This window comes from Hyposmocoma kahamanoa, unplaced genomic scaffold (assembly GCF_003589595.1).
Source record: "Hyposmocoma kahamanoa isolate Upper Pololo Valley unplaced genomic scaffold, ASM358959v1 92, whole genome shotgun sequence".
In the NCBI taxonomy this organism is placed as follows: domain Eukaryota; kingdom Metazoa; phylum Arthropoda; class Insecta; order Lepidoptera; family Cosmopterigidae; genus Hyposmocoma; species Hyposmocoma kahamanoa.
In genome coordinates this window covers 21950795-21978676 of record NW_020654748.1, presented here as the reverse complement: position 1 = coordinate 21978676, position 27882 = coordinate 21950795, and the positions used below count along the sequence as shown (strand labels likewise).

The window sequence follows — 27882 nt, the reverse complement described above, 5'->3', positions numbered from 1 at the left end:
ACATCTCACCTCCTAAAATCTAGCCTCGCCTTGAAATATTACCTCAACTGGCTATGTTTGGAAAAGTATATAGTAAAATTGAGTATATGCACTGATATATACTGATTGATGAGTAAACGGTGTAAGAACACGATTCCTAAAAACTTTTTTTTATATCAACTGATCTAAATAGAACACGTTTACTATACGATAAACATTTTTCAAATTGGCTTTAAAATCGTTGGAAAAAAATCTGAAATAAAGTCAGTGTCCCTGCCACTCGACCCAAGGGAAAATTTGAATTCGGATTGAGATAGTATAGACTCGAAAAGGTTTTTCATGCTTAAGTAGTAAAGTCATAAATTTTCTCATATGCATGATTTCTTTCATGTAGTCCGGTATTAATTTTGTGATTTTCATGTGACTAAAGCACTTTCATATGATCACTTGTGGTTTTATTATAACCAAAGCCAAAAAAAAACATGGCGGACTGAGCTCAAGTATGTGGAACTGCATGTACTGTTGGCATGCGTGGCACTACCACTAAACACTTTTACTATACCTAGTTATTGCTCTGTGTTTCTAATGATATAATTCGTATATAGGTATAGTCGGCATAAAACTTTGGTAAAAACAATCAAAAGTCTTAATAAGGTTATATTATTTACGTTTCCAATTGTGTTGCTCTCTTGTTTAAAGCATGGCCATTCAGATTTTGTCCAATTTTCACACAGGCCATCCAAAAAAACTCATGTTACACTTTAAAGCATGTTTCACTCAGATTTATATTTCTTTAAATAGCTTTTTCTTACCAAAATATGTTCCACAAGAGACTGTAACAATGAACGACGACGGTTCCATAGATACACCACTATCAACCGACCATTCATGGGACGATGGTAAGCCAAAATTATTAGTAATAACTAGATTCTTACGGTCTGATACTGCTCAAAGTTTCAATCAGGACGTCATAATGCATCTTCACAAATACAAGTTATATCACCCATGGCAGAAAAACGTTTACGAACCCCAAGCTTCTTGTTATTGGAATAATTTTTTTATCTATATTTTCTTTACTGTCTAATGATGGAATCGGCTACGATTTTTTTTTTCATCTATTTAGGGCAATCAACTGAAATTATTTAGAAGCTTTCATCTAATCTACTTTTAATCTATTTGTCTAAATAATGAACATTAAATCCTGCCGGCTAATTTATTAGTCTGCTGGTACGAACAAAAAGGGTAAAGCCAGTAATTGTGCAATTAAAGGTATTTAAGTGATAAACACGAGCAACTTGTTCCGATTCTCTCATTAAGGATCTGTCTAAAAGAAAATTGCGAGCCAAAAACTCATTAGTAGATAAACTACCTACTGGTAAGGGACTAGCTAAATCAGCTTGATTTTCATTCACGCGACTCGACAAAAATTATTTGTCGATCCTAAACTTCGTTTCCTTATTTTTTCGTCCATTTTTTTAAAAAGATCATTTCTATTTTGCATTGTTATAAACTGTTATAATTTTTTATATAATTTGTTTATTATTGTACACAGATTCTTCAGAAGATGACGATATCGACTTACTAAACACTGATTCTGTCTCATCTGATGACCACGTTATTAATGACAAAGGCAATTTAGTGCTAGAACTCCACGACATTCGCCGAGAAGGAGCAACAGCCAACCTACAAGAGCCAAAAAGCAAAAGGTTTAGAAAGAAAAAACAGAGTAAGCCAAAATCCAAAACGGGGCAGTCATCGAGCAGGTCTTCGGAGGGGTCCTTCCCGCTCCAAAATGCAGACGGACGAGAAGAATTCTATGATGCACATGAAAGTTATCATGGGCTTACAGGTAGCAGAGAAATTACACCTTCACGCACACAATTCTAATTAAATAAATAAATAAATAACGCACACACTCAACATAGCCCCGCAATAGGGAAACCCTGAATCGCGGGTGCCATGGACACACACATAGACAACCACAAATTACACCCAAACTCACGAGAGAAATAATTGTAGGCCATACAACTATTTCTCCCGGCCCGGGAATCGAACCTGGGACCTGTGCGTGGCAGTCCGGCATGGTATCCGTTCGGCTAAGGAGGCAGTTAACAATTAGGGTGAACATACGTTTTGAGTTGATGACAGATGAAAAATTGAACGGTTTTTAATTTGATTTGAGAGCGGTGGGAGAATCCAAGTGAGAAAATGATTGCTTTTCGATTGAGATGTCGATACTTCGAATCCCGAGCCGAAGTTTCTTTTTATTTTATTTCTTTTTATAGTTAGGATTGGTAAATCATGCTCTAGTACTTTTACTTTATATTTTCACAAACAGACTAAACAGGATTTTGTAATTTTTTAAACAGCAAAAGCTATAAGTAAAGTGACAGCGCCAGTGCCGAACGTGGAGGAGTTAGAAAATCAACCACAACAAGCAATAGAGCCGAAAGTGCCTGAGCCACTACCAAACGTAAACATGCAATCTCCTGAACAAGTGACTACAGTGAGTGATTACTGATTGTTAACATCATTATTCTCCGTCAAACTTAACAAATCGCGTTATGTTTAAATTTCTTGAAATTTTCATGGATTTTTGCTGCTGTTAACTCCAGAAATTCATTAACCTTCGTAAACCCGCGCGTTGGTCTCTCAGACAGACGTTTATCGTTTGCCGTGTTTTTTTTTTGATACGGAAAACGTTGCTGCTTTGGGCTCATTTCTAGCTGCATGGTTCGTGGCTAACTTCAATTTAGTGTAATAGGAGTATATGTGCATACAACACGTGTAGCCCTACACAACACCGATCGGTCCCTTAGATCGACGCGGGTTATATTTTATAACCCCAATATGTATGAGGAACGCATGAGAAGGTTTTTGGAAGATGATGACTCTGATTCCAACTATGAGGGCAAAAATAACAGTGACCTTGAGGATCATAGAGAAGTGCAGCAAGTAAGAAATGACAAAAATCAGGAGATAGTTCTGAAAGTGAGGAGAAGTTCCTAGTCTACTACCTCGGCAAAAATAGTCAAATTAAGTGGAATAAAATTCTCCATCGATGACAGTTTTTTTTACTTTGATACTATAAAATATATATTATTGTTCAAGTTTATAAGGCTCTTGGGAATATTATTACTTACCAATGGCTGTAATAAAAGACTGATTATCTCTAATAAAAAAAAATTATAAAACTTTTCTTGGTACAAACATTTCCTTTTAATATTATACTTCATTTTACGATGATGTTTCACTAAACACCATACTAATATGGCCTTCGAACTTCCGACTCGTAGATAATATGTGCTCCACTATTCGGCGCGGATATAGGAAGATTAAATAAATAAATTGAGACGGTACTTGCATCAAAAGTTACAACTTTCAATGTAAGATCAATTTAAACTCAATAGTCTCAATTGCTTGTTTATAGTACCGATTGTACCAAGTAGGTAATAATGTTTTGAGGAGACCTGCACACATCTGCAAAGCAATGTAATGATGCGTGTGAAGTTCCGTAACTACAACCCAAGCCTTGTCATCGTGTGAGGAGGCTCGGCTGGTGCAGTATTGCTTTCATTACACGATATTTTGATTTATATATCTTATGATGTAACATCGTGTATATAACCAGAAATAGAGACGAAACAAGGGACATCTATCCCTGGTAACTCATCAGGTAAATGGTAGTTATATCACTTTTAAATATCAACTCTCGCTTGCGCTGAAATCACAAACTAGAAAACTGAAATAATACAGCGCCAACAATGTACGTATCCGTATATTCCAAAAATATTCTGTATTTATTGTAATAAACATAATATTGTTCCGAATTCGGGCTGGCCAATCGGAACGCAGTTGTCACCGACATGATTTGGCAGAATAGTTTTAAAACAAATTAAATGAATCGTCTCAATTTCTGGTTAGGTCTGTGGTTATAGACCTCTGCTATGGTATACCCAATCTATAAACAGGTGGCCGTTTATCGTACTAGGTTCGACGGAGCGAAAGTTTCTGCGTCATTCGATCCATTGCGATAATAGCGGTCGCTGATCCCCGGACAAACCGTAAAATATTGCGAGCTGTTTTTTCCAGCAACACATTATTACCTACTTGGTACAATCGGTACTATAAACAAGCAATTTGAGACTATCGAGTTTAAATTGATCTTACATTGAAAGTTGTGACTTTTGATGCAAGTACCGTCTGAATTTATTTATTTAATCTTCCTATATCCGCGCCAAATAGTGGAGCACGTATTATCTACGAGTCGGAAGTTCAATGGCCTTCTTAGTATGGTGTTTAGTAAAACATCATCATAAAATGAAGTATAATATTAAAAGGAAATGTTTGTACCAAGAAAAGTTTTATACAATTTTTTTGTTTATTAGAGATAATCAGTCTTTTATTAGAGCCATTGGTAAGTAAACAATATTCCCAAGAGATAAATAAGCGCTTTTATTGAATATCAGAAAGTTTCACCTTCATCATATTCAATTATTTTTTGTGAAACTATTCCTCTAGTTTGTTATAATTATTGATACAAATTTTTGTTTTCGAACCGATGTCTTTTATCAAACCCTGCCAGACGCTATGCCTATATAACTAAGCAATGGAACAAACCAGCGGACCTCACGAATTTTTCTATGTGCTTGTTGTCGGATCTTTGTATCTGGTTTTTAACGACTTTTTAGCCGTAGCGCCATCTATGAGAAATCTATGAAAATATTTCGTCACCTACTAAGCACCTTAGTCTCAGATTACAAAATATAGGCAGATGGAGCGCGCCGAACACAAGGATGAAGCCACCAAAGCAAATACTGAATCAAAAGCGAATACAATCTCAGGTCAGTATATAGTCTCGTGTCAGTTTTGTGTGTTTAAATACTGTAAAAGTTGTTCCCAATATCAAAAAAAAGATGGAATATCATTTCATAGGTAATTTATTTACCCGATATTTTTTGAGATTCATTCGGAACACAAAACTTCGACAAATATTCGTATATGTTGCCAGTTTTGCATCGAAATGGATTCCCTTAAATTAGGTAAATATGCATGGGTCAGGTATACAAGGTCATGAGTCAGGAGCATCGATAACTTGTACTTTTATATAATTAAATAACGCGTGCGTATACAGGATGATCCAATGTTTCTTTCCATTTTTTATAGGACTTGCACGCGGATGTCAACAATTTAGCACAGTACTTAGATGTGCCTATTTTCAGTGATATGAGAAAAGTAATAGTTGGATATATTGCTGGATGTGTCATACGGTACGTTAGAAAAGCTATCAAATGTGAACCCTGCTTGACACATTAAAATTTGGTGTCTACTGAAAGACGAGATTTTCACAAATTGATTAGCTTGAAGGACAAAGGCGATTTAATTTTTACTTCCGCTGACACTTACAACGTTTGTGCATCGACAGAAATTGTAATACGACAAATTTTAAAAGAAAACCTTTGAATAAAATCAAAAAATGATTATATGTACATAACTTTACAAGTAGTAAAGAGATTTATTGGGAAGCAAAAAATTTTTGTGAAATTAGAACACGATCATCAATGGTACGGGATTGATCACAAAGTTAATGTAATAAAAATTGTAATTAAAAATTATTTGATGGTGCGATTGCGCTACATAACCTAATTGGAAACTAATAGGCAATATTATAACAAATTAGTACAAAATAAAGGTTATTAAAATATTATGTAACGTAAATGTAATAAAAAAATTTCGAATTATTAATGTTTTTCAATTTTAATATATTTTTTCCTTTGTGTGATTTTAATCTATAAAAGAAATAAATATTGACTTATTTTGCATATACTTTATTTATTATTTTGTATCCAAATACCACTTAAGTTTTTTGCAATCACATTGCAAAATAACATTTCCAGTTTGTGACATTAGTATTGTGCAACAGAAAAATAATTTGGGAGTTTTTAACAACATGTGGCAATATTACACGCACACAGATGCGCTTGTCTCTACAGTGTCCTTCCTAGTCATCACGCACACATTAAATGAAAAGCTGCTTCACTTCGTTTGTTGTGTATGCTCCATCTGTCTATCGTTTTGTAATCTGAGACCTTAGCAAGCACCTTTACAACTACCAGCCCTGGCTGTCGCTATTCACCGAAATCAAGTGTTTTTATTGAATATCAGGCTGTTTCATGATGATATTCAACTATTTTTTGTGAAATTACGCCACTAGTTTGTTATAATTATTACAAAGATCGAACACTTAGAAAAAATTCGATCCGGCCAGATTCGAACCGAAGTCTTCTAACTTCTAATTCTTAATAATTATAGCTCACGGTAAATTTAAATTGATTTCACACATAAATTCCGTAAAAGACAGAGGTGCAAGCCCGGGTTTGAACCCAACACCATCTTCTTGAGAAGCGGTAGGTCAAACCAACTAGGTTATTACTACTGTTATTCCTTACTTATAGCAGGCACCAAACTCAGCCCTGGTGTATTGTGATTTTAGTGGTCGAAACTACGTAGAACGGTAGGTCCTAGCACCCTATTAACTGATCCTTTGCCTCAAAGGCTAACAATTCAGTTTCATCAAAGGGACATGTTTGATATAAAGATTACAATATTCAGCATACTTTCCGCTTTGGTGAGATAAACACCGTTGTTTGTCGATTGACTCTAAAGCATAAAAAAATAAATTTAAAAGAGTCTTTTTTATCTCAAATGGCTTTGGTTGATTCCGCGTAACAGTGAGAGTGTTAAATCAATCACTTTGGAAAATATCCATAGTAAAATTCCATAGTGAAAAAAAAAACACTAACTTACCTTGAAATTTCATTAGAAAACCGCTGTATTCACGCACTTTACTTGTAGCAATGATATTTTATTATATTAACTGAAGTAAATTGAACACATACTATACGATATACAATTTTCAAAAGGCTTTAATTTCGTTGGTAAAAAAATAAATTTTGATATAAAGTCATGTAAAAAAATAAATTTTGATATAAAGTCATGTAAAAAAATACATTTTGATATAAAGTCATGTAAAAAAAATAAATTCTGATATAAAGCCAGTGTTCTGCCGCTCGACCTAAACAAAATGAATCGTATTAGTACGGGAATAATTTAAATTCGGCCTGAGGTACTATCGACTCTTAACGACAAAAAGTACGGCCAGTAAAAATGACTAAACCAACAAAGAATCGCTATATCCTCAAATATATGTCTTTGTCAAATGCTAGTAAAATTGAAAACAGTTTCATATTAAAAAAAGCTGAAGCTCGAAAACTGATTATTTTATATTTACAAATTATTCATATTCATGTTCGTATTCATACTCATACTCATATTCATATCTTTATTGCTTGCCACATGGTTTCACATAAGATGTTATAAAATATAAAACAGTAGTCACACATGTGACACCACACTGAGCATTATAAATTATTAATTACACATATAAATATCTCTACAAATGGTTAATAATTATTATTTTCTTATAACATAAAGTTAAATAACATTTAGTGGCTCCGTGGCCGAACGGTTACCATCGGATAGGCAGTAAATGTCGATATCTTTTCTTGATTTTTTATCTCATTTGGTACGCTATTATAAATTTTAAAATGTCATTGACGACATTGATGTTGGCCGGATCTGTACAGACTAAAAAAAGTCGCTGGAAGTACATAAATTAGTGTAAGTTTCTATTGTTTCTTTTTACTGTTGTATTTGGACAATATAAGTGCATATGATTTATAAGATACACTAGCAAAATCGATATGGTAAACGAGATTTTTATGGATACCATCTTTACCAATGATTACTACTTCCTATCCTAGAAAATTCAGATTCCAACAATATTGCTTTACGTCATCAGATTCTTGAACAAAAATCACTGTAGAATGACAGCTTCGATTGCCATTTTTGTCTAATTACTAGGGTCGTAGTCCTCAGCCTGGAAATTTGTCTTCATTTGAAAAGAAAATAAATTGGTGACTTGAATTTGGTCTTTTTTTATTATTCTTTAAGGGTAGGGCACTCCCGATGGTTTCATGTCACTAAGCGTCTACATTTACTAAGTGACAGGTTTGAATCCGGGCTCGCAGCTTCCGAGTTTTTCGGAATCATCCAGTTTATAACCAACAATAGAGACGAAATGTTATTTAATTTGTTTCAAAACTATTCTGCCATATCATTACGGTGACAACTGCGCTCCGATTGGCCAGCCCGAATTCGAAATAATTGACGGGTGTCGTCAATTGTTTCATTTCAAATTGACCAGTTTAACTTGAGCTTTGCTATAATGGACGAAAACTGAAAAATTACATATTTAATATGTAATGTAATGACCGATGAAATGTGATTCCGTTTGTTTTGTAATTAAATGTTTTGCTGTTTTTCCCACACCACCGAATGGAACAGCCCCCCTCATAATTAGAGATATTATCTTTATTATAATAAATACAGAATATTTTTGGAATATACGAAGACCTACACACAGGTCAGTTGTTGGCGCTGTACTATTTCAGCTTTCTAATTTGTGATTTCAGTGCTAACGAGAGTTGATATTTAAAAGTGACATAAGGCCCATTTACCTGATGAGATGCCATGGATGGATGGCCCTTATTTTATCTCTATTTCGGGTTATGTACTCGACGTTTGGAAATCCTGTTTGAGAATTTAATATGAAATTTACCATGCCCTTTTAGGTGAAAGAATACATCGTGATGAAACCTCCGCTTCGAAAAAGGTTCACCACCTTTGTGAAACATATACAGTCCCCAGCCCGCGTTAGATCAGCGTCTGGGACTATGACCTAAAAAACCTTCGCCTGGGAGGAAACCTGTGTCCAGCAATGGGTCGTATAAATGGGTTAATGATAATCATATGCCATAAGGATCTCTGCAACGGAAACCCCATCTTAATAGATGAGGGTCCTGTTCCAATAGTGAGTCGCGTATGGATTTCACTTAGTTTTGCACAGTCAGGTGCGAAATTAAGTGACGACAGGCAGACAAGGAAACTTCTTTCGCTGATGTCGGGGATTATTGGTTACTCCTCAAATCTATTTGACAGGAATAGTCGGTGACAAGGAACTATGTATGCTGTATGATGGAATCACCGTTAATACAGGAACATGTATAAATGTAAGATTTGGTTTACTTCAGCTACTTTCACAGTCAATGACATACGGCATTTTGCTTTGGGATAACGCCGTCGACGTTAATAGAATATTTGTCCTGCAGAGTGTCTTCGAAAGATAAGTTTATTCTTACACTAGCGTCACAGTACATCTCGATGTAGTACATTTATGAAAATGTTAGACGTAACACTAATACGAGATACAAAAATAAACTTGCTGTTCTGACAATCATCTTCAGAAAGTCATGAATTCGTTTAAGGGGCAATGTGTACGGTTCTATTTTTTAAATTTAATTTTAAGTTAATTAAATTGGTCATGCACAAACTTTAAATCTATAGCACACCGCGGACACTCCATGCAAAGGTCCAAAGTTATTTACCTACTACTACAACATACAGCACAGCGCTATCTGCACACACGCAAACGTGTGCGTGAAGTGGCAGGGTTACCCATCACTTGCCCGTACTATTACGTTACGTGGTCAAAAATTCTAACGCGAATCTGTTATCTATAATTCTATTAATAGAATCATAATAATTACACATGTTCATTATGTATTTATATCGATATAATATTATATTTTTCATTAATTCGGTAACTAGAATAATAATGAAGATTTATTAAAAAAAAAATATATTAAAAGCGTTTAAAATTTATATTTTGGACAGGTATCTTTAAATTAGGTAACCAAAGTATTTAAAATTGCGTGTCCAAGTTTATCATTACCTAGTTAATAATTAGGTATATTCACTACTTAATATTTACAGCAATACAAATTGAAAATTCGACAGCCCTTGTCTACTAGCTCACGAAGTTATGACGTCTTATTATATTGATATAATAAATCTGTATTATATATTACTCTGCACTAAAGAAAACAATAACTGAATGAGTCTCACACATAAGTTTTTTTACTTACTTCGTTTCATCTTTCAGAAAACGAAAGAAACTCCTCTCTTTATCCAATTTCGATGAATATAAACAGCCGTACCCAGCAGAATTTACGACCATTATAAATAGTAACGTAAAATGATGTTATATATTAACGCACGTTTCGTAATGAATAAATGAAAACTAATTCAAATATCAAAGCCGTCTTAGCGCGAAAGCTGCTTGCCGACAGTCTCGTTGTCGTTCAGTCAATGTGACAGTCAATGTGCGGGGCGTGGTGCGGTATTTAAAACTAGGGAGGGGCGGAGAGTACCCGTTCTCGTTACTTTTTGTTCTCTGTCTATAGTGAAACAAAAAAATGTATACCAAAGGGTATTGTACAGCTTGTGCGTACTTGGATGAGAAAAATCCGTGGTAATGACCCGTTAAGCTTTTACAGACAGACGGTCTCGATTTATAATGTTTGAAATAAATGTTGTAAATGGCATTTCTCCTATAAGGACAAAGTTTTCTGACTTCGGTGGTCGAATTTATACTCTTAATTTCAGGAAAAACATTAAGCACGAAGGAAAAAGAATTCAAACTTACAAAGATTTCGTCAATTGGGCAACTAGATTATTAACGGTTAATGACATATTTGATCCACCGAATTCAGCTACCACCGAAATCAGGCTAATTTAACAAAAGGCATCATTTTTGTACAAATGTTGTGAAAAAGGCAATAAAAATATTCAATCAATTTACATAAAAATTTACTAACATAACTAACAAGCTTTAAAAACTAAAAATTATTTGTAAATCGATCAGAACTACGCAAATAAATTTCTCCTTATGACTACTAATTAAAATCAGTGTTCACCTTGACTGTCAGCCTTTTTTCAATCACATAAAGTATTTCCGTATCTCTTTTAAAAAAAATTTTAGAACGTATACTGTAGCTACAAAAGTAATAAATTTTTTGGAACTTGCGCGATTCATATTTTTCATTAAGGTAATTCATGCGACTTCAAAATCTTTCTTTCCGCTTTTTCTTCACATACTTCTGTCTTTCTTTTTCTAAACCTTTCATATATAATTAGATCGTTTTTTATCTTTGCTTTTCTAGTACGTTCCTTCATCTTCTTGATTTCCAATTTTTCTTTTTGTTTTGATTTTCCTTACTCATTTTCAGTGGGAAGCAAGTACTAATATAAAATTTTTAAAATCAATAATATTAACTAAATATTTATATGACAAAATGTGTAAAATTCTTTTCCAAGAAAATATGGCTTCGATGGTTTTTTTTCGACTTCGGTGGAAGCTTTTCTGAATTCGGTGGCACAAAATCCACCGAATCCAAGGCCCCGGGATTTAGAAAATATTTTTTTATATTACTCGTAAACGACATACTTGTAAAACCAATAAATTGTTTATATATTTTAGTCGTAACAACACATATATTGTAAAGAATATTACGGACAACCATAAAATTTAGTTTTTGAAAATATCCTACACACCGAATTAAAAAATCGACCTGGACCAAATCCATCGAATTTCGTATTTGAAAAGCGCTATAATGTTGTAGAGAGAGTAGAAGTATTAGCCTCCGCAACCTCCATACTCTTGCCTATTAAGTTTAAAGTTCAAAATTCAAAAGGGTAAAGAAATAGTGGTAATAAATCCAGTTTCCCGTTTTATTCATATTTGTGACCTTTAAAATGTTTAAAACGTTTGTGACACAAGAGATTTTTGGTAACTGATAAACGGTTCAAATATAACGAGAACACGTGTCCGCTGCCGCGATCGGGCAGGGAGTGATGATGGAATGATGATGGTTTCAATTTTGACAAAAATGACAATATGTGTTGGATTCTGCATTCGGGACACGCCACTGTTGTCAGGTTTTAGGCATTTCGAATTTTTTCCATTAGGTCCGAAAGGTTTATTGGGAAGATTTATTTTGTGCTCTCCAGTTAGCTTCCGACCTATATCATATACTTTTTTGTACATTTTTGTTTTGATAAATAAGTGATGTTTATGTGAGAGCATGGACACAGAAAATTGCGGCTTTGGAGAAATGCCCTAAATCATAAATATGAACAAATGTTTATTTATAAAGAGCAACGCCTAGAGCTTCTTACTCATTCTTCTCAGGGGAATCTGCCTTACGCATGAGCATCAGAGTTTAATAAATTTGGCAATCTCAAATGTTATATGCTTAATTATGAACTAAGGATTATTTGACTTTCACTTTCTATGTTTATTAATTCAAGATATTATTAAAAAATAGTAAATTTTAAATAATTTTTAATTTTGTGACATGAAATTACTTTTAACTCGCTGAGAATGAATCCATCGTTTATTACTAATTCTTTTTACAGTCCGTTTGTTTTCTGTTTTCAGAAACCTGTCAGCAGTCCAGTGGAAAAGTTATGAACAAATACTCCCTTTCGAAATGATATACAATCTATTCAAGTCGTCGTAAGTTTTTTGTCCATTTGTGCATTCACATATGATATTAAGAAAGAAGATATCTATACTATAATATAACCTTAGAACTAAGTCCAAACTCATGGTACCACAATTTCGTTTAACTAACGTACACGATTCTTTTATGGGGAACTACGTTTTTATGTTTTTACAATAAGATTCCGGAGCATATTATTAGCATTTCCATATATATAATTTCTTAATAACATTAAGAATAAGTATGTAAATGCAATCCGAGAAATGGGCGAACGTCGTCACTCCTTGGGTGCCCGGGGATGGAAGGCGACGGCGGGGATGGCCGAGAAGGCATTAGCGGGACAATCTTGATGGGTTTGAGTAGGGCACTGGGAAACAATAAGTTAATAAAAAAATGTAGATAGGCATCATCGCTGAAACGGCTTTTTTATAATTTGAGTCTCAAGATACCGAGATAGTAGATTTAGCAGCAGTAGAGCTCCTTGTGAAAGAGTTCGTCCAGGGAAGTACTGCCACCTTACCTATTTCTGCCGCCAAGCAGTAATGTCAGCATTACTGTGGTCCGGTTTGGAAGGGTAAGGGGTGTTGGCCAAATTACAGGCAAATGGGTCTTGTCAACTTATGTCTCAGAGTGCCAGGCGCAGTGGCAGTGCCCTTCACATGGATTTGAAGCTCTGAGTGGCACTGCAACTATTATGGACAGGCGTGTCGCTTGCAATCACACACACAACTTGTTCGTCCCGTCATTTTGTATCAAAAAGAAAACCTGTCTAAATTTATCGAAACTTACTGCGCCGATCCCAAGTCATGAGATAAAGAATGCAATCTATGATTATCAATACTAAGAGCTATTTTTCCTTTGTTTCAGATATCCCTGTTGCAATTGCTGATCCATTGTTTAAAATAAAATAAAATAATGAAATCAATTATATTGTTAAATAATTCAGTAGTTGTTGTTTCCTTAGGTATGATCCCTTCAAACTTATTTCAGAAACGAGTTGTAAGTTATAGTGCAGAGTCATCTTTGCCGTGAATTTAGCCTGTAATTTCAACTTTCCAAATTTCGCGTTTGAATTCTTTAAAATATCGATGATATTTTAGACATCGATGCCATGATGAACAAGCGATGTCTTAATAGGAGAAATTGTTATAGCAGTTGAATATTAGGCAAAGGCAAAAGGCAACGAGATTAAAATAAAATAGTTAGTTCGCAAACGTGCTCGGAAATGTTTGCATTACTTGCAAAAAACGAACACGGAAAGTTTCTCATTTATGGACCATGCGCCTTCTTCCCGGCCATGGCTTGCAAAGTAAGTGTGAAGATCCATTACTCTCCTCTTGTCCTGTCAGTCCTGCCTCATCGGGAAAGGGCGTGTTTATAAACCAATACTACGTATAAAGCCGTCACATAGGTATTGTAGCTGGTGGCGCGATTTTAGTTACCGAGTAACCCAAACCGGCCAACCATGCAGTGAATGCAAATGATGCCTTTCTTCGATTTGTGGACTGTACGTATATGAATAAATATGTATGATTGATTGGAACAAGTAAGAGTGGGTAAGCTGGTAGCACAATACCTATTGTAACCAACCGTGTGTTGCCTTTCTGCCGGTGAGTTGAGCGATCTCCGCTCCTTGCCTGGCCCAGGAAGCGATTTTTGATATTACAAGTATATCAAAAAGTATGTTCACTATAGTTTTCAGTTTAGTATGTTTTCACTGTGATTTCTCACAACAAACAAACTTGCACTCGTCGCGCGAAATTTCAACAGGGGCGGAAGCGAATATTTTCTTCTTCGTCCGCTAGGTGTCACCAGCTGGGTGACGTTGTCTCTCTCTTGCGTGCGAGTAAGGTAAGTGCAGGAAAGGGATGGAATAAGGAAGCAAATGTTGATTCAATCAAACCATTGCTAATACGATTAAAAAATGAAAGTATCTAAGTTTTGCGAGTTAAATTCAAATACCATTTCGGCGCAACAAGTTGCGTTATAGGGATTCCAGCAGTATAAAGCAATAGCTGGTAAGCAAAGATATTACACTGGTAAGATTTATAAACCACTTTTAATTATTTTTGTTTTGAATAATAAATGTACAAAAATATCTAAGTTACAAATGTATGTTAAATGCAATTTTAATTGATAAAGGAGAGGGTCTATGTTCGTATAAACATTTTTCATCAATTATCCTTTGATAATTGTCATGCAGACTAAAGATTATGAAAATTATTTAGACATGTAAACAAGTTGTTGTCAATTTTATCGTCCGAGTTGTCCAAATTGATTGTTTAATTGAATATATAATTTACGTTTTTATCCACGGAAGTCCCGCGTCGGGACTTCCGGTTTTTATTTAGAAGATTGTTTTCGTTTTATTACATATTCTGTGTTCTAGTACTCCCTGTGGAACTGCGGATTTCTTAAAAAATCATATTATGTTTCTTAAAAGAACTTTTCTTCTGTGGAACTAAGTGAATTCTCTTCTTTTTTTTCATCACAAATCTTCTGTTTTAATGCCTGTGCAGATTTTATGCTTTCCTGGACTGCATGAAGTACGGTTGGCTACAACAAAAGGTATACAATCCATCCAAATATATTTTTTTAAATTGTTCTCCATATCATTCATATACTTAGTGTTTAAAGTTTCTATTTAATAAGAGACAGTTTTATAGCTTAATTTGTTGCTAATGGAATATTACAATTTAGAGGCATTAACTCTTGTAACGAAAAAGTTATTAAAGATATTTTTTACCATTTTTAGCCATTACCATTACTATGCATAATTCACACGTCTTTCTAAATAAGTTTTTATTCATATAATTCGACAAGCTCAGTGGCCCAATGGTTTGCATTGTGGACACTGGATGTGGAGGGACCAGATTCAATTCTCGGTAGGACCAATTTGAGAAATGAACTTATGTAAATTGGTTCTGACCTGGATATTCTGGATAGTGCCGCTGAGTGAATCCCATTTGCTCTGGTTCTCATAGTACAGGGAATTCTTAATTTTTCAGATCAAATTCACTGACCTTAATTTAGTTTTTCACCAATGTTTGCTTTTTGTCTATATTTAAAAAGAAGTATTTGCGCTTCTGTTGTTTTCGTATCTAACCCTGTCAAGAATCACTATATTGATCCGATCCCAAGAATTGTGAACATCCCAGCAAACGCTATGCATAAGTTTTATTTCCTTCCTTGTTTACTACAGGTTCCAGAACTGATTCACATATTATGTAACCTTGTTCTATTTATTATCTCGTTGCCAATAGTAATAAAAGAGGCTTTGATTTTATGTAATAATACCATATTGTTAGTACATTTATTATCCTTTTCATCTTTAGCCTTTTATTATTACGAGCAGATAGCTTACTTTGAACTTTTTACGGCTAAATATTCAGCCACATATGTTTTTTGATGGCATAATTTAATATTTGTCATAGAGACGCCATTTCTGAGGAAGACGACTTATTTATATTTGACAACCATGCTGGCCCAAAGATTTCAACTGTGGGCACTAGATGAAGCATCATCATCCAGCGTTCGACTCCTGATAGGACCGATTTCAGAAATGATCTTTTCGATTGATTCTAATACGAGTGTTCCAGATAGTGCCCCGGAATGAATTCCTTTGCCCTAGTACTTATAATATAGGGAATTCCCTAGTTTAAGACCAGACAATTGGTGTTATTATCTTTCACATTGTTATTATATCCCTTAAATTAGATAATTATCACCTATAACATCTGCTGCGTTTTAGGGAACAATGGAAACTAAGCCGACAGTTAGGCATAAAGCAAAAAACAAAAAATCGACGTTGCTCAAGCCGAAAACTCCTAAGAAACGTAAAACTAGTGATGGTAAGTTATGAATTTGAAATTGCGACAAACAAATAAATATTGTCGTTTTTAAGTGTTTAGTCAAGCTGACAAAGACGATGTCTATTTATTCTACCGTTAAATGAGTTCGGGTCACATGCACACCGGAAATACGATAACAGTAATAACATTCCAGGTCCAACGTGCTCAATGTTTCTGGCAGACCTCACGCGGAAATTTTCGTCTCGAAAAAAGCAGGAGGAAGAGGAATCGGACACTAATAGTTCGAATGACGTAGTCCGTAAGAATCATTTTACATTTTCTTTCAGCCCATGTAAATTGCTGGTCTCCTCCAATAGTCATGTAGTCTGCCTCAATATAATCATTGTTTTCGAATATTTTTTTCTGATCGACGTTATAATCTGGACGACATGCATTTAAACAATTTGGGTTTCAGAACATTTCCTTTGTGTATTCCAGAAATGATAATTGCAAGTCTCACCAATATGTTATTCACATTTTCCAAAAAGTCGCCGGAGCAGAAAGAATCTCCCATGAAAATGGAAACACTTCACTCCTTGGCACCCGAGCTGATTTCAAGCGATGCAGTGGAAATAAAATTAAAATCAAATAATGCCACATTATCAGCATTTGAAGAAAATCGCAAAATGATGACTAAACTACAAAGGATGCCGGTACCAATGGACGCATTCGAACCGCTGCCAAGTCCAATACATCCAAAAATCTTTGTGGAAACAGAAGACGCAGCCGTGAATACTGGAGGCGATTTCGACGTAGCTGAAGAAATTTTCAAACATGTTGGAACGCTAAAAAAAATATCTTTGATAGCTGAAGAGTTCAATCAAAAGACAGGTAGATATTTATACCTTAAGAAATAATGAGAATTCTGTGTAAAACTAAATGCGTATCTCAACTTTAAATCACTTTGTTTCAGCCAAAAATCTAAAAGAAATAGTGGACAGCGTACAGGAAGACTTGATAAAGAAACTAGAGCAAATTCAAGCTGAACAAAAGGCCATAGAAGCCGAAAATTTTGCCAACGCCATGATAGCAGAAGAAAATCTCGTTCCTACACAAGATCGCGATATTACATGAATTTAAAGAAACTTTTTTCGGTAAAGGAAAAATTCTGGCATTATAATGACAGAATAAAATGACATTTCTTGTAGCGCCTTACATTAGCTTCAAATTAATAGTCATAATGTAAATTTTTCTGTTTGAGCACAAAATTACAACGTAAAATACATAGCATATCCACAAAAACCTTTGTTCTCTTTTTATTTTATTATAGACCGCAATGTAGATCAGGGCACATTTATTAATAAGGAGTAAGTATTTGATATTTTAACACAATGACTAATACACCAGCTTTAATTTCAAAGAACGGATCCTGTTGAAGTTGGGAAATCACCTAAATGGTATTAGCATTCTACAGTGCCAAAAGAATTCGGCATTGATAACGACGAAATTGTCACGTGGAGTATTGATTCGTATATTGGGAAACTTATACTGACTGAGAAAAGAACACTAAGCTACTTCCTCTCTTTTAAATACAGCATTCGGTGTCATAGAAGTCCTATGATAATATTGAATGTGCTCGATTTAAACACTTATTAAGACAATCAGTTAAACGATTACATTGTAGAAAGCAAAAAGTGACCGTCTGTTTATTGTTGTTTCCGAGAAAATCGTCATCAGATTGAATCAATATTTAGAATATAATCTCAACGTGATATTCCTTGTACAGAGACAACGTCTGGGAGAATAGCCAAAACTCCTGGTATCTCTTTTCAGTAAGTAACAAGCCTTATACTAGTAATAATATTATATAATCCAACACTATAATATGTGTAGACAATTTTTAACTCCACTTGACGATGTGTTCTGTCGACAATCTGTTGTGAAAAGAAACTTATTCGTGCGAATAGTTACTGTATTGGCATCATGCAGAAACGTGCGTGCCGCGAATATTTAAAAGATCTCTTCGAAAACGGTGTGAAGATTGTAACCTGCATTTGACGCGTGTAGAACTATACCAATAGCTCCTTTTACACGCGGGAACCTTGCATGCGCAATCGTGCGCGATTACCTGTTAGAAGTTTTTTAAACAAACGTTCTTTCACGCATGATTGCTCGTGTTCGTTTTTGTTACAACAGAAAGAGCGTCCGTCTAAAGTCTAATAGTGCATAGACCGCATGAAACTGGCGCGTGTTGGAGTGCGCTCGGTCTTTCCGTTTTCCTTCCAACATCTTTACACGTGCGCTCAATCGCGTACGATTACTGTATCAAGCGCGATACACTCTATCGCGTAAAGTCCGCTATTCACTACTGTGACCCCGACAATTTGGTCACATCGACAAATTTAAATTATATTTTTTTCTAATAGGATCATACTGACTCTCTAAATCTGGAATACAAAAAATAGGCCAAGATCCATTCAAACAGGCACATAGGAGATAATGCCCCATAAACAATGACTTTGAATTACTTTATTGCTTTTTCAGAAAATTTATTAAAAATTTTAGAGCTGGGTTTCGCGTGGCATTCTTCCAACAATCGGCGCTCATGGTGTAGCCGCTGTATAGCCAAAAAGTTCCTTAGCAGACACGAACAACAACCAGGTCCTAATTTGATTGTTCTATAGCTCTAAACTGTTCACTGAATCAATCTGAACATTTCTGATGTAAAAAAAGAGCACCAAGCAATGACAATGACTGGTTAAACCTGATTTTCAAGTCCAATTTTTTTATCAAATGGCAGGAATGGAACAAACAGGCCTTAGAAGAGAACTCGATTTGTATCCTGTTGAACCGAAAAAAACAATCGTCAACTCGGAACGTAACAAGTCTGCACCAGCTGGTAAGATTCTTTTTTAAGTCTGTTTGAATAATAATTAATAACGTATCCAAAACGTTAAAATATGGCTATGAACAAATCGGCTGCTTCATTACGAAACCTTGTAAGTGCTTTTAGACAACATTTTAAAAGAGAACTCAAAAATAAGTTGTTTCCTTTTAATGTAGAAAAAGTGGTAGGGTTATGCGATAGGGTTATGTCACACTCCAATTTTGATTGTGTCTAGAGCAAAGTTTCTTAGAATTTCCTCTTCTTTAGGAATGTCTAGTGGTTTAAAATATAGCACGTCCCTTACATTAAAAAAAGATGTTTAGTTCTATTGTAAAGGATCGCTTACAATAGAATTACGTATAATTTTCTATTTCTCTTCCTGCTTGCACTATGCTCGACGGTTTACACACCAGTAACGTAAGGCACAACTAAACATCTTTTTTAATGCTTTTTAATATAAGAGACATGCTATATTTTAAACCACGCGTTCCTAGATTTTAATAATACCAATCGATAGAGCGGGAACTTCCGAATCCAATGGTATATGTAACTCATTTTCGACTAAATGTCCCTTACGTTCATTGCTACTTCTGGTATCGATATATGTAATTTTATAACGGCCATTCTCAAAACAATTAATTTTTGCATGTGCGGGATTTTCGTGTCCATATATAACATTAAACAGAATCTCAAATATTTTAGTAGCGTTTGATATTACCATGATTGTTGAAAAAGTACTTACGTGGCTGAGTGAAGAACTTCATAAGTTTCTCACAGCTGACACTGATGTGTAAAAAGCCATTTACACCAATACAAGGATCGTGCTTATTGCACATCCCAGAAAAAGAAATAGAGAAAGTAGTGAGATCTGCTGTCTCGGTCTATAGCTCAATTGAAAGAAAAAAAGTAAATGTTTCATTGATTGTTCACGCAAAACATAATAAACAAAACTTTACATCCATAATTTTTTAATACAACGAGAGAGTCTTATTCAAAAATTGTTTTATGTACAAAAAACAGAAGAATTTTTATATGAATCAACTTTAAAAAATATAAAAAACAAGATTGTTGACAAAACTACAGAGTCGACTATGAGTCCGTTTAAAAGGTACGGTAGGACGGCAGGAGTTAATAATGCAGCGTAAATCTTGACATTCTGAAGTAGAAATCTCGCAAAAAGAGTTTACGCCATTTAGCGGCGTCGGTTTGTTTATAATTTTCTTATATTGCTCAGTCTGGGGTGGGGTTTTCGTATTCTTCACCACAATAGAAAGTGTTACTTAGTTGTACCGAAATATGTTATTTTGAGAAGTCCATGAATAAGCCTGAATTAGGCGGGTGTGTTTAAAAGGATGCAACCACAAATTTTGCTGTCGTAACAAGTGGAGATCCCCTATGTTTTGCTTACATACTCCCAGGGATATAGGTGTAAAGACATATTACAAGTTTATTTAACATTGAGCGTGCACATTTTTTTCGAGGTACAATTTTTTTTAATGTCACTGTATAAATATAGTCAAATCCTTTTGTTACTTACCATCATTGACTTAACAAATAAATGGACGACGGGTCTAATACAAAAACCACGAAAAAAATGTCCCAAGTCAACCTATTTAAACGTAGTGACATGTAAAGGAATATGAAAAAGCTAAAACGTTGAATTTAAATTGTAATGTCATCGCAGTACTGTCTAATTTTGCTTGCTTCGCGGTCAGTCGAACAAACGAAGACTAAAGCGTGAATGACGCTCTGTATACGATTTTAACGCCCTATAAGTTCGGACACTTTTTAGCGCGGACCCGACGTCCATATAATTGTAAGTCAATGCTTACCATGAACAAAATTGAGGTCGTCCTTAAGAGAGACCAGGTAAAGAGTAGTCTTAAAGACAAGCTTATTCATGATTGCATTTTCAGTACAACAACCCTTTTAGAGCTTTATTGGGGCTGCCACGGTGCTGTAGAGCGGCATCTTCGCGGAAGCTCACACGGATGGCTTTCAAGCCATTCTCAGAAAGAGAGCTGCCTCATTATTAAGCCGTATCCGTGATAACACATAGTATTTTCTTCCCGTTGCAGCTGCTAGAATTGACTACCCGATCATGCTTATGTAAAAGACCGCCTAGCCCGCGACTCTAGTTTAATGGGTGCTCTTTTTTGTTTGCTACTTATTTGTGTTTTGTAAAATGTTATTGATCTGCGTATACTTAAATAACTAGGTAATGTATTATGGACGTCAATTGTCTCAAAGTGAATGATTTGACGGATTGATAATAGTATGGATATCAAACGGTTAAACATCACTTCCAAGTTGTATGTAACTGATCTGCGAATGGTTCTACATCTATATATGAAATGCGATAGTTCAAATGGCATAGTAAACACTCGTACTCCGAATTTGGGTCACGCGGTGCAATGTCACCACTTCAATTTGATGCTTCAGTTCATTGTTGTATCACGAACATCATGCTTTATATATAATTTTGAACCCTGTTTTTGTACGATCATAAATATATATGTAAGTAAAGAACAATGGCAAACTCCCGTATAAATTTTTGTTGACATAATTTGTATGCGTCATAAAGAGTTGAAATTTCTGAACAAATTTTGTTTTGGGTTTTCTATTCTGAGAAGCCTGGAATTAAAGATATTCCAGTTTGAAGTTCTGGAGGTTTATGTGTTACGTAATTGAATAAAATATATTCGGTGTATGATTATATCAAAATAAACTACAGAAGCCTTATACAGAGTTAATAGAAACTGAATGGTACCGTGGGTTTGTGGCGTGACGAAAGTTCAGAGGAAATTATTTTTTATACTGGTATGGTCAAAATGCATGAAGTTAAGCCATAACAAAAAACTGGGTTAATTAATACATACCACAGACTATAGCACTGGTAACTCGGACACAAATTATTTTTTGTGAAACGTGCCATCTATCCCTGATTTCGGGAACTTTTGTGGTTAGTTTTTGTTTTTGGAGAAGGTATTACTTCATTTTTTGTAATGAAGTAGTTAGTTTATTACAAATCGGTCGAATCAGTACATTTGATATTACGTGAACTAACTTATTGTGGACCATATCTGTACGTAGGTATTGAAATTCTTTTTTTGGTGGCTAGATGCCGCTCAACGTTAAGAAACTAAGAGTCGGGTCGAGTCTAATTAGTCATTGGAGTTTCTTTTAAATATGATTTTATTTCCGGGCTTAGATACATTTATTATTATAATTTGAAAAACCTAATAAATTTATTTTGTTTAAACTTGTAATGAAGGCATTTGAAGACGCTAACGAATTATTTTAACTATGATTTTGCCATTGTTCTTTGGACCCTGTATTACTAGTGATAGATGATAATGAATTTTAAGATCATATTCTTGCTATAATTAGAAGAAATTTTTGATTGAAAGCGTTTCGAAACTTTTGTTCTACTCGTCACTTATAAAATGAGGTTAAGCTATAGTTTTCAAAATCTATAGATAGGATTAAAGAAACTAATGTTATTACGCAACAGAATCGTCTAAACTAACTAGGGGAGTTTGTAATTGACGCATTTGAATAGAGAAATATATATATATTAAGTAGAGATTTGAGACAAATGATGCGTATTTGTTAAAATTATTTCCACCTATCAATAGCTGCTAAAAACTTTTTGAAAATATTGTCAAGAAAACTAATTCTAAACAAAAATTGGATACGAATGTAAAAAAATCATAGTTCTAATTGGTATTTATACAAAATTAGTGAGTAGTAGTTTTTGATTATAGTACCTACTTAATACTGAAGTCGATGCCAAAACTGAAGAAACTTGTTCTGTACTTTAAACCACAATTTATGGTCAAAAGTCCACTTGCACTAACCATAAGTACTTATGTCTTAAACCGATGCTTGCAATGCAAGAGACACTCTCAATGTATTACGTTAAAAGGGTTTTATCAATTCAAGAATTCATTTAAGACATGTACTTAAGGTTAGCGCAAGTGGATATAAAAATTTTGAAAATTTAAGTGGAAAAAATTCCAACAAAAAATCTGGAACGCACCGGTGTAAAAAATAATTTCGTATATGCAAAAGTTATTCATCGTCCAGAATGGCTCTTTGGTTCCGGCACTTACCTCACTGAAACTATAAATTTAAAATATCTTAAAGGTAACAGCAGACAAGAGATACATGCAAAACTTCACATATAGCTACCAAGTTTATGGCAAAGTCGAGCAATTTTATCATGATGTTTGCTGGAAGCTTAAATAGAAACTAAAATACTACAAATACAAATTATATTGCCCGTTAGATAGCATTCAATTATTTTCGAAACCTTTCAGAGAGATCTACACCACCGCCAAGCGAAAAGAAGAAAGCCAGCAAGCTTCCAAGAATTGCAGTGAACACCAATCCCAAACACTTTACGAACAAATACGTAAAAGGTAATTAGAAACATGATCTCTCTTCAGAAATGTGAGCTTTCGCTTTTGAGGATAATAACAGTGTTGATTTTTTATCTGTAACTTGAACCTTTGCCACACTTATCGACACGAAATCGAATGAAACCTTGTATGTATGTCTATTTCTAAAGAGACGTTGCGCAACGTAGTTTAGTTTATTGAAGATTTTTTAAGAATCGATACTACCTCAGCTCGAATTTATATTATTCCCGTACTAATACGGTTCACTTTGCTTAAGTCGAGCAGCAGGGACACTGGCTTTATTTCAGAATAGATTTTTTTATCTACCTATTGAACAGCGGTTTTCTTATGTTTTTTTATTTAAAGAAAACTTATACACACAGTGTAGATATATACTTTACTATATATATTTTTCCAAAATGGTTCATTCAACACTTTCACTGTTATGCGGGATCAATTAAAGGCATTTGAAGTTGTATGGACTCTTAACCGGCTCAAGACGGTTAATAAGTGTGGTGACACCCTTAAAGTAAGGATGCCCATTCTCGGCATCGCAAATCACTTAGTGATCCGCCAGCGCATTTTACCTTTCAATAGCAACGTGACGTCTATTGATCGTACACTTACTTGATGGCCCGCAGGGAACCAATGGACTTGAGTTATAACTTACTCTAAAAATTGCTTGGGCGGCCTTGCTTTTAGAGGCTCACACCGCACCCTCTACAATGAAAGTGACGATTCGAAAAGTATTTTTTGAGCATCAAGTATATAACCGGAAATAGAGACGAAATAAAGACCGTATATTCCTGGTAACACGTTAGCGATACATCTCTTATAAATATCAACTCTCGTTTGCACTGAAATATAGACAGGCCAACTACTGACCTGTATACGTCTCCGTATATTCCAAAAAATATTCTGTATTTATTGTAATAAAGATAATATCTCTAACAATGCCGTGCTGTTCAATTCGGTGGTGTGGGAAAAACAGCAAAGCATCTAATTACAAAACAAACGGAATCACATTTCATTGGTAATTAAATATTAAATATGTGATTTTGCAATTTTCGTCAGTTAACTGGTCGATTTGAAGTGAAACAGTTGACGACGCCCATTGATGACACCCGTCAATTGTTTCGAACTCGGGCTAGCCAATCGGAGCGCAGTTGTCACGGTAATGATATGTCAGAATAGTTTTCAAACAAATTAAATGACATTTCGTCTCTATTTCTGGTTATATACTCGATCATTGATTAGTACTTAATGACATTCTGACCAAAGCAGCCGGAAGGAACACAACTCTATGAAAAACTTTTTATTACAGTACTTTTTTTAATGATCTTGTCAGTTGTCCAAAATTGTTTCTTTTCGAATGTAATCACTTTAGTGTTGATGTTGCGACATTTATATACTACTCTAGTTCTACAACTTGCACTTTTCATCTACAAATCAATAGTAGGTAGACACATTTAGGACAAAAAGTAGATTATATTCATCACTTTTTTTTATATACCAAGTGATGAGACGAACAAGTCGTGCACCTGGTAGTAAGCCACACGCCTGTCTACAACAGTTGCAGTGTTACTCAGAGTTTAAATCATGAAGATCTAGGGGCACCGCCACTGCGCCCGTCACCTTGAGACGTAACTTGACAAGTCCCATATGCCTGTAATTTCACCGAAATAAAATGCATCATTTTCAGTGAGGGATTTTTTTTCGAAATTCAATTAGGCTATTGATGATAATAATGTGGAAGTCATGTCTGCGATGAATTTTATTCAATAGAAGTTTCAAATTACTATTAAGTGATTTGAAACCAACATAAACATTACCAGTAATTAATTATTTATAAAACTTGTCAACCCTAATGACTTTTTATTTGAAGGGAGAGATTGCAAACATGTCTATTTCGTAAAAATGGAATTAAATTAATTTGCTACTCCGCGAACCCAGTAAATCGAGTAAAATAGCTGCGCTTGTGTTGAATATTTTTTTCATGCAGTTAATTTCTCCACCCTCCCTCCGCACAAAATTAATAAAATAACACAAGCGCAACTACCTACTACTACATCCTCAGGGGTTGTTGATTTCTTACTAATGAATGTGCTCGTTCAGAACGGTTGGTATATTTATACCCCGCTACCCCCAGTGTTACCATTGTCGAAACTCGAAATCACCCGTAATAAAGGTGATGATGCAAAATTCAATTGTTCATTTATTATACAATCCCTGTGGTTGTACCTAATTATTTTGTACCGCATTCTCAATTACCTTCATATCTATTTAAATTCAAATTACGCGAGCAGGTCGCGGGCATAGCTAGCCTAATGAGCATCGAAAAAAATGTTCTTTTTCTATGCAATCATTAGTTACCTAGCAACGTTTTGTTATTAAATATTCTATGTCGAATTTAGTTCGAGTATAGTAGATACATATTACATCAAAATATTTTAATTATTATATTACAATCAATATTACATCAAAATTAGTAATTACAATAATTGCCCTTGCTAGCAATGGTAACATCATGTTCTGATGCTAATGGGACAAATTAGTAACAATTGTACCATCTTTAGTACTGGCTGACTGTATACACTGTATGGGTTTTCTTTCGAAATACAGTATGGCCTAAGGTGTTATTAGGATTTCTTTTAATTAAAACATCTAAGAAAGCTAAAGTACCACAATTCTCTAATCTAACTATGGAACAAGAGAATTGTGGTACTTTGGCTTTCTTAGATGTTGTATGCACTGTTTTTTTGAAATCCATATAGCGAAACGGAGTAACCCGTACTATCATATTCTAATATTTAATTTCACGGTAGACGCTGTTACTGGCCATGAAGAGATTAATCAACTGTTATTGCGAAAAAAAATGGCTGAATATTTACAATAGTAACAGTTTAACATTGTTTAAATCAAAGTTTATTCAATAAAAAAGTATTGTCAACTTAAGATTACAAAATTTACAAGAACTCGACATCAACCTTATACCACGGGACAAACCTACATTAGTAAGAAATTAACAAATTGCAGAATAAACCTAAAATAAAAAGTAAAATACCCGACCCGTCTTTTCAAAAAGAAGCTGTATTATTTTGGAAATTGTACTAGTGTTCTACTAAACGTGACGGTATGTCCATGGGTATTTCAAATGGGTCAAAAAAAGGGTCAAATTGGTAGTTTGTTTGGAAATAGCGATTTATAATTAATTGACATAAGTGTATTATCGAGTTCTTAGGTTTTCGCGATTGTTACACATAGGAAATGAAACTTACAGGTCCCATGGTCACCAGGAAAGTGCCCGAAACGTTGATTTGTTTGAAAAAACAAATATACGCGATTTAAATCAGCAAAAATTGTTACATTTCTTATAAGTGTATTATTTATTTATCGGCATATTATTATATTTTTTTATAAAAAAATAAATGCGCTTTTGATCTCCATCTCACTTGACGGAAAGTGACGATGAGGTGGACAATCTAGCTAGCATGCATACCTAAATAAGGAGACAGTGAATGGGTATTATTTAGGCGTGCATCTTAAATAATGCCCATTCAATCCTAAATTATACCATAACACGTTTGCAAGCAGGGAATTCTACTCCATATTTACCAATCTATTAACCGAACCTAATTAACTGTAACTGCAACGGTAATTCTCAGACTTCTTACTATTTAACCATCTAATTGCGTGGTAATTTTTATTATTTAAATATTCAAGTATATTATCATGTAATTATTAAATAATGTTTTACGATACAATACTCGAATATTAAGTAATATTGGCCGATAAAAAATCGAATACTCAAATAATAAAAATTGCCACGGAAATTAGAAAATGAATACAAGTCCGAGAATGTCCGATAAAAGTAAGGTTTCGTTTTCCTTGGTCGAAAAATCTAAAATCTATATTGCAAGTGATATTCCAGGTGGGAAAGGTGGAACAAGTAAATATGAACAGCCAGTTCCAACTATTAAGAAAGATGACTGCCGTAAGTGTGTCCTTGTAGCTGTATTTATTGTAAAAGAAAACCTGATACAAAACAGTGTACTCCAAGAAATCAATAAAGTTAATAAAAGAACACCTCATCGAATCCAATTTGGTGAGCGCGTGAGACGAGCAGTAGAGCTAGTACGACAGGGTGCGACGAAAACGTGAGATACTGCTATTCTCTCTTTCCCGAGGGCCACGAGCCGCGACGTTTCTAACCGATTCGCTTAATGCTACAAATATCAGCGTCGAGCATCAATTACAAATAGATCGGCCATTCGCACTTTCGGTGTTCTCAGCCTAATTACCGTGCCATTGTTTTTTCTCGCTTAATATACCCAATAATCTTGACATTTATAAACAAC

At 34.6% G+C, this 27882-nt stretch overlaps 3 protein-coding genes across 7 annotated transcripts in view; all 3 read left to right on the top strand.

Annotated features, from left to right (window-relative positions):
- The window catches only part of LOC113236838, a 35156-nt gene extending 21765 nt beyond the window's left edge, over positions 1–13391 (top strand). The window contains exons 2-6 of one of the 5 annotated variants that reach the window (XM_026473039.1): positions 781–878; positions 1532–1828; positions 2349–2485; positions 12380–12457; positions 13311–13384. In XM_026473039.1, coding sequence (XP_026328824.1) covers positions 821–878; positions 1532–1828; positions 2349–2485; positions 12380–12412 — 525 coding nt within the window. In that variant the 5' untranslated portion in view covers positions 781–820 and the 3' untranslated portion in view covers positions 12413–12457; positions 13311–13384. Of the gene's footprint in view, positions 1–687; positions 879–1531; positions 1829–2348; positions 2486–4670; positions 4824–5145; positions 5443–12379; positions 12458–13310 lie in introns of those variants that run through there. The other 4 variants (XR_003310983.1, XM_026473037.1, XM_026473038.1 and 1 more) reach the window with 4 other exon arrangements.
- A 1314-nt stretch (positions 13392–14705) lies between these two features.
- Positions 14706–17528, top strand: LOC113236866. Its single transcript, XM_026473080.1, has 5 exons — positions 14706–15011; positions 16195–16294; positions 16449–16553; positions 16733–17125; positions 17208–17528. Exons 1-5 carry the CDS (start codon positions 14985–14987, stop codon positions 17366–17368), a joined length of 786 nt encoding a protein of 261 aa, XP_026328865.1. The 5' UTR covers positions 14706–14984; the 3' UTR covers positions 17369–17528.
- A 524-nt stretch (positions 17529–18052) lies between these two features.
- The window catches only part of LOC113236950, a 31790-nt gene continuing 21960 nt past the window's right edge, over positions 18053–27882 (top strand). The window contains exons 1-5 of the mRNA XM_026473176.1: positions 18053–18066; positions 18779–18895; positions 19035–19133; positions 23444–23545; positions 27456–27518. Coding sequence (XP_026328961.1) covers positions 19037–19133; positions 23444–23545; positions 27456–27518 — 262 coding nt within the window. The 5' untranslated portion in view covers positions 18053–18066; positions 18779–18895; positions 19035–19036. The remainder of the gene's footprint in view (positions 18067–18778; positions 18896–19034; positions 19134–23443; positions 23546–27455; positions 27519–27882) is intronic.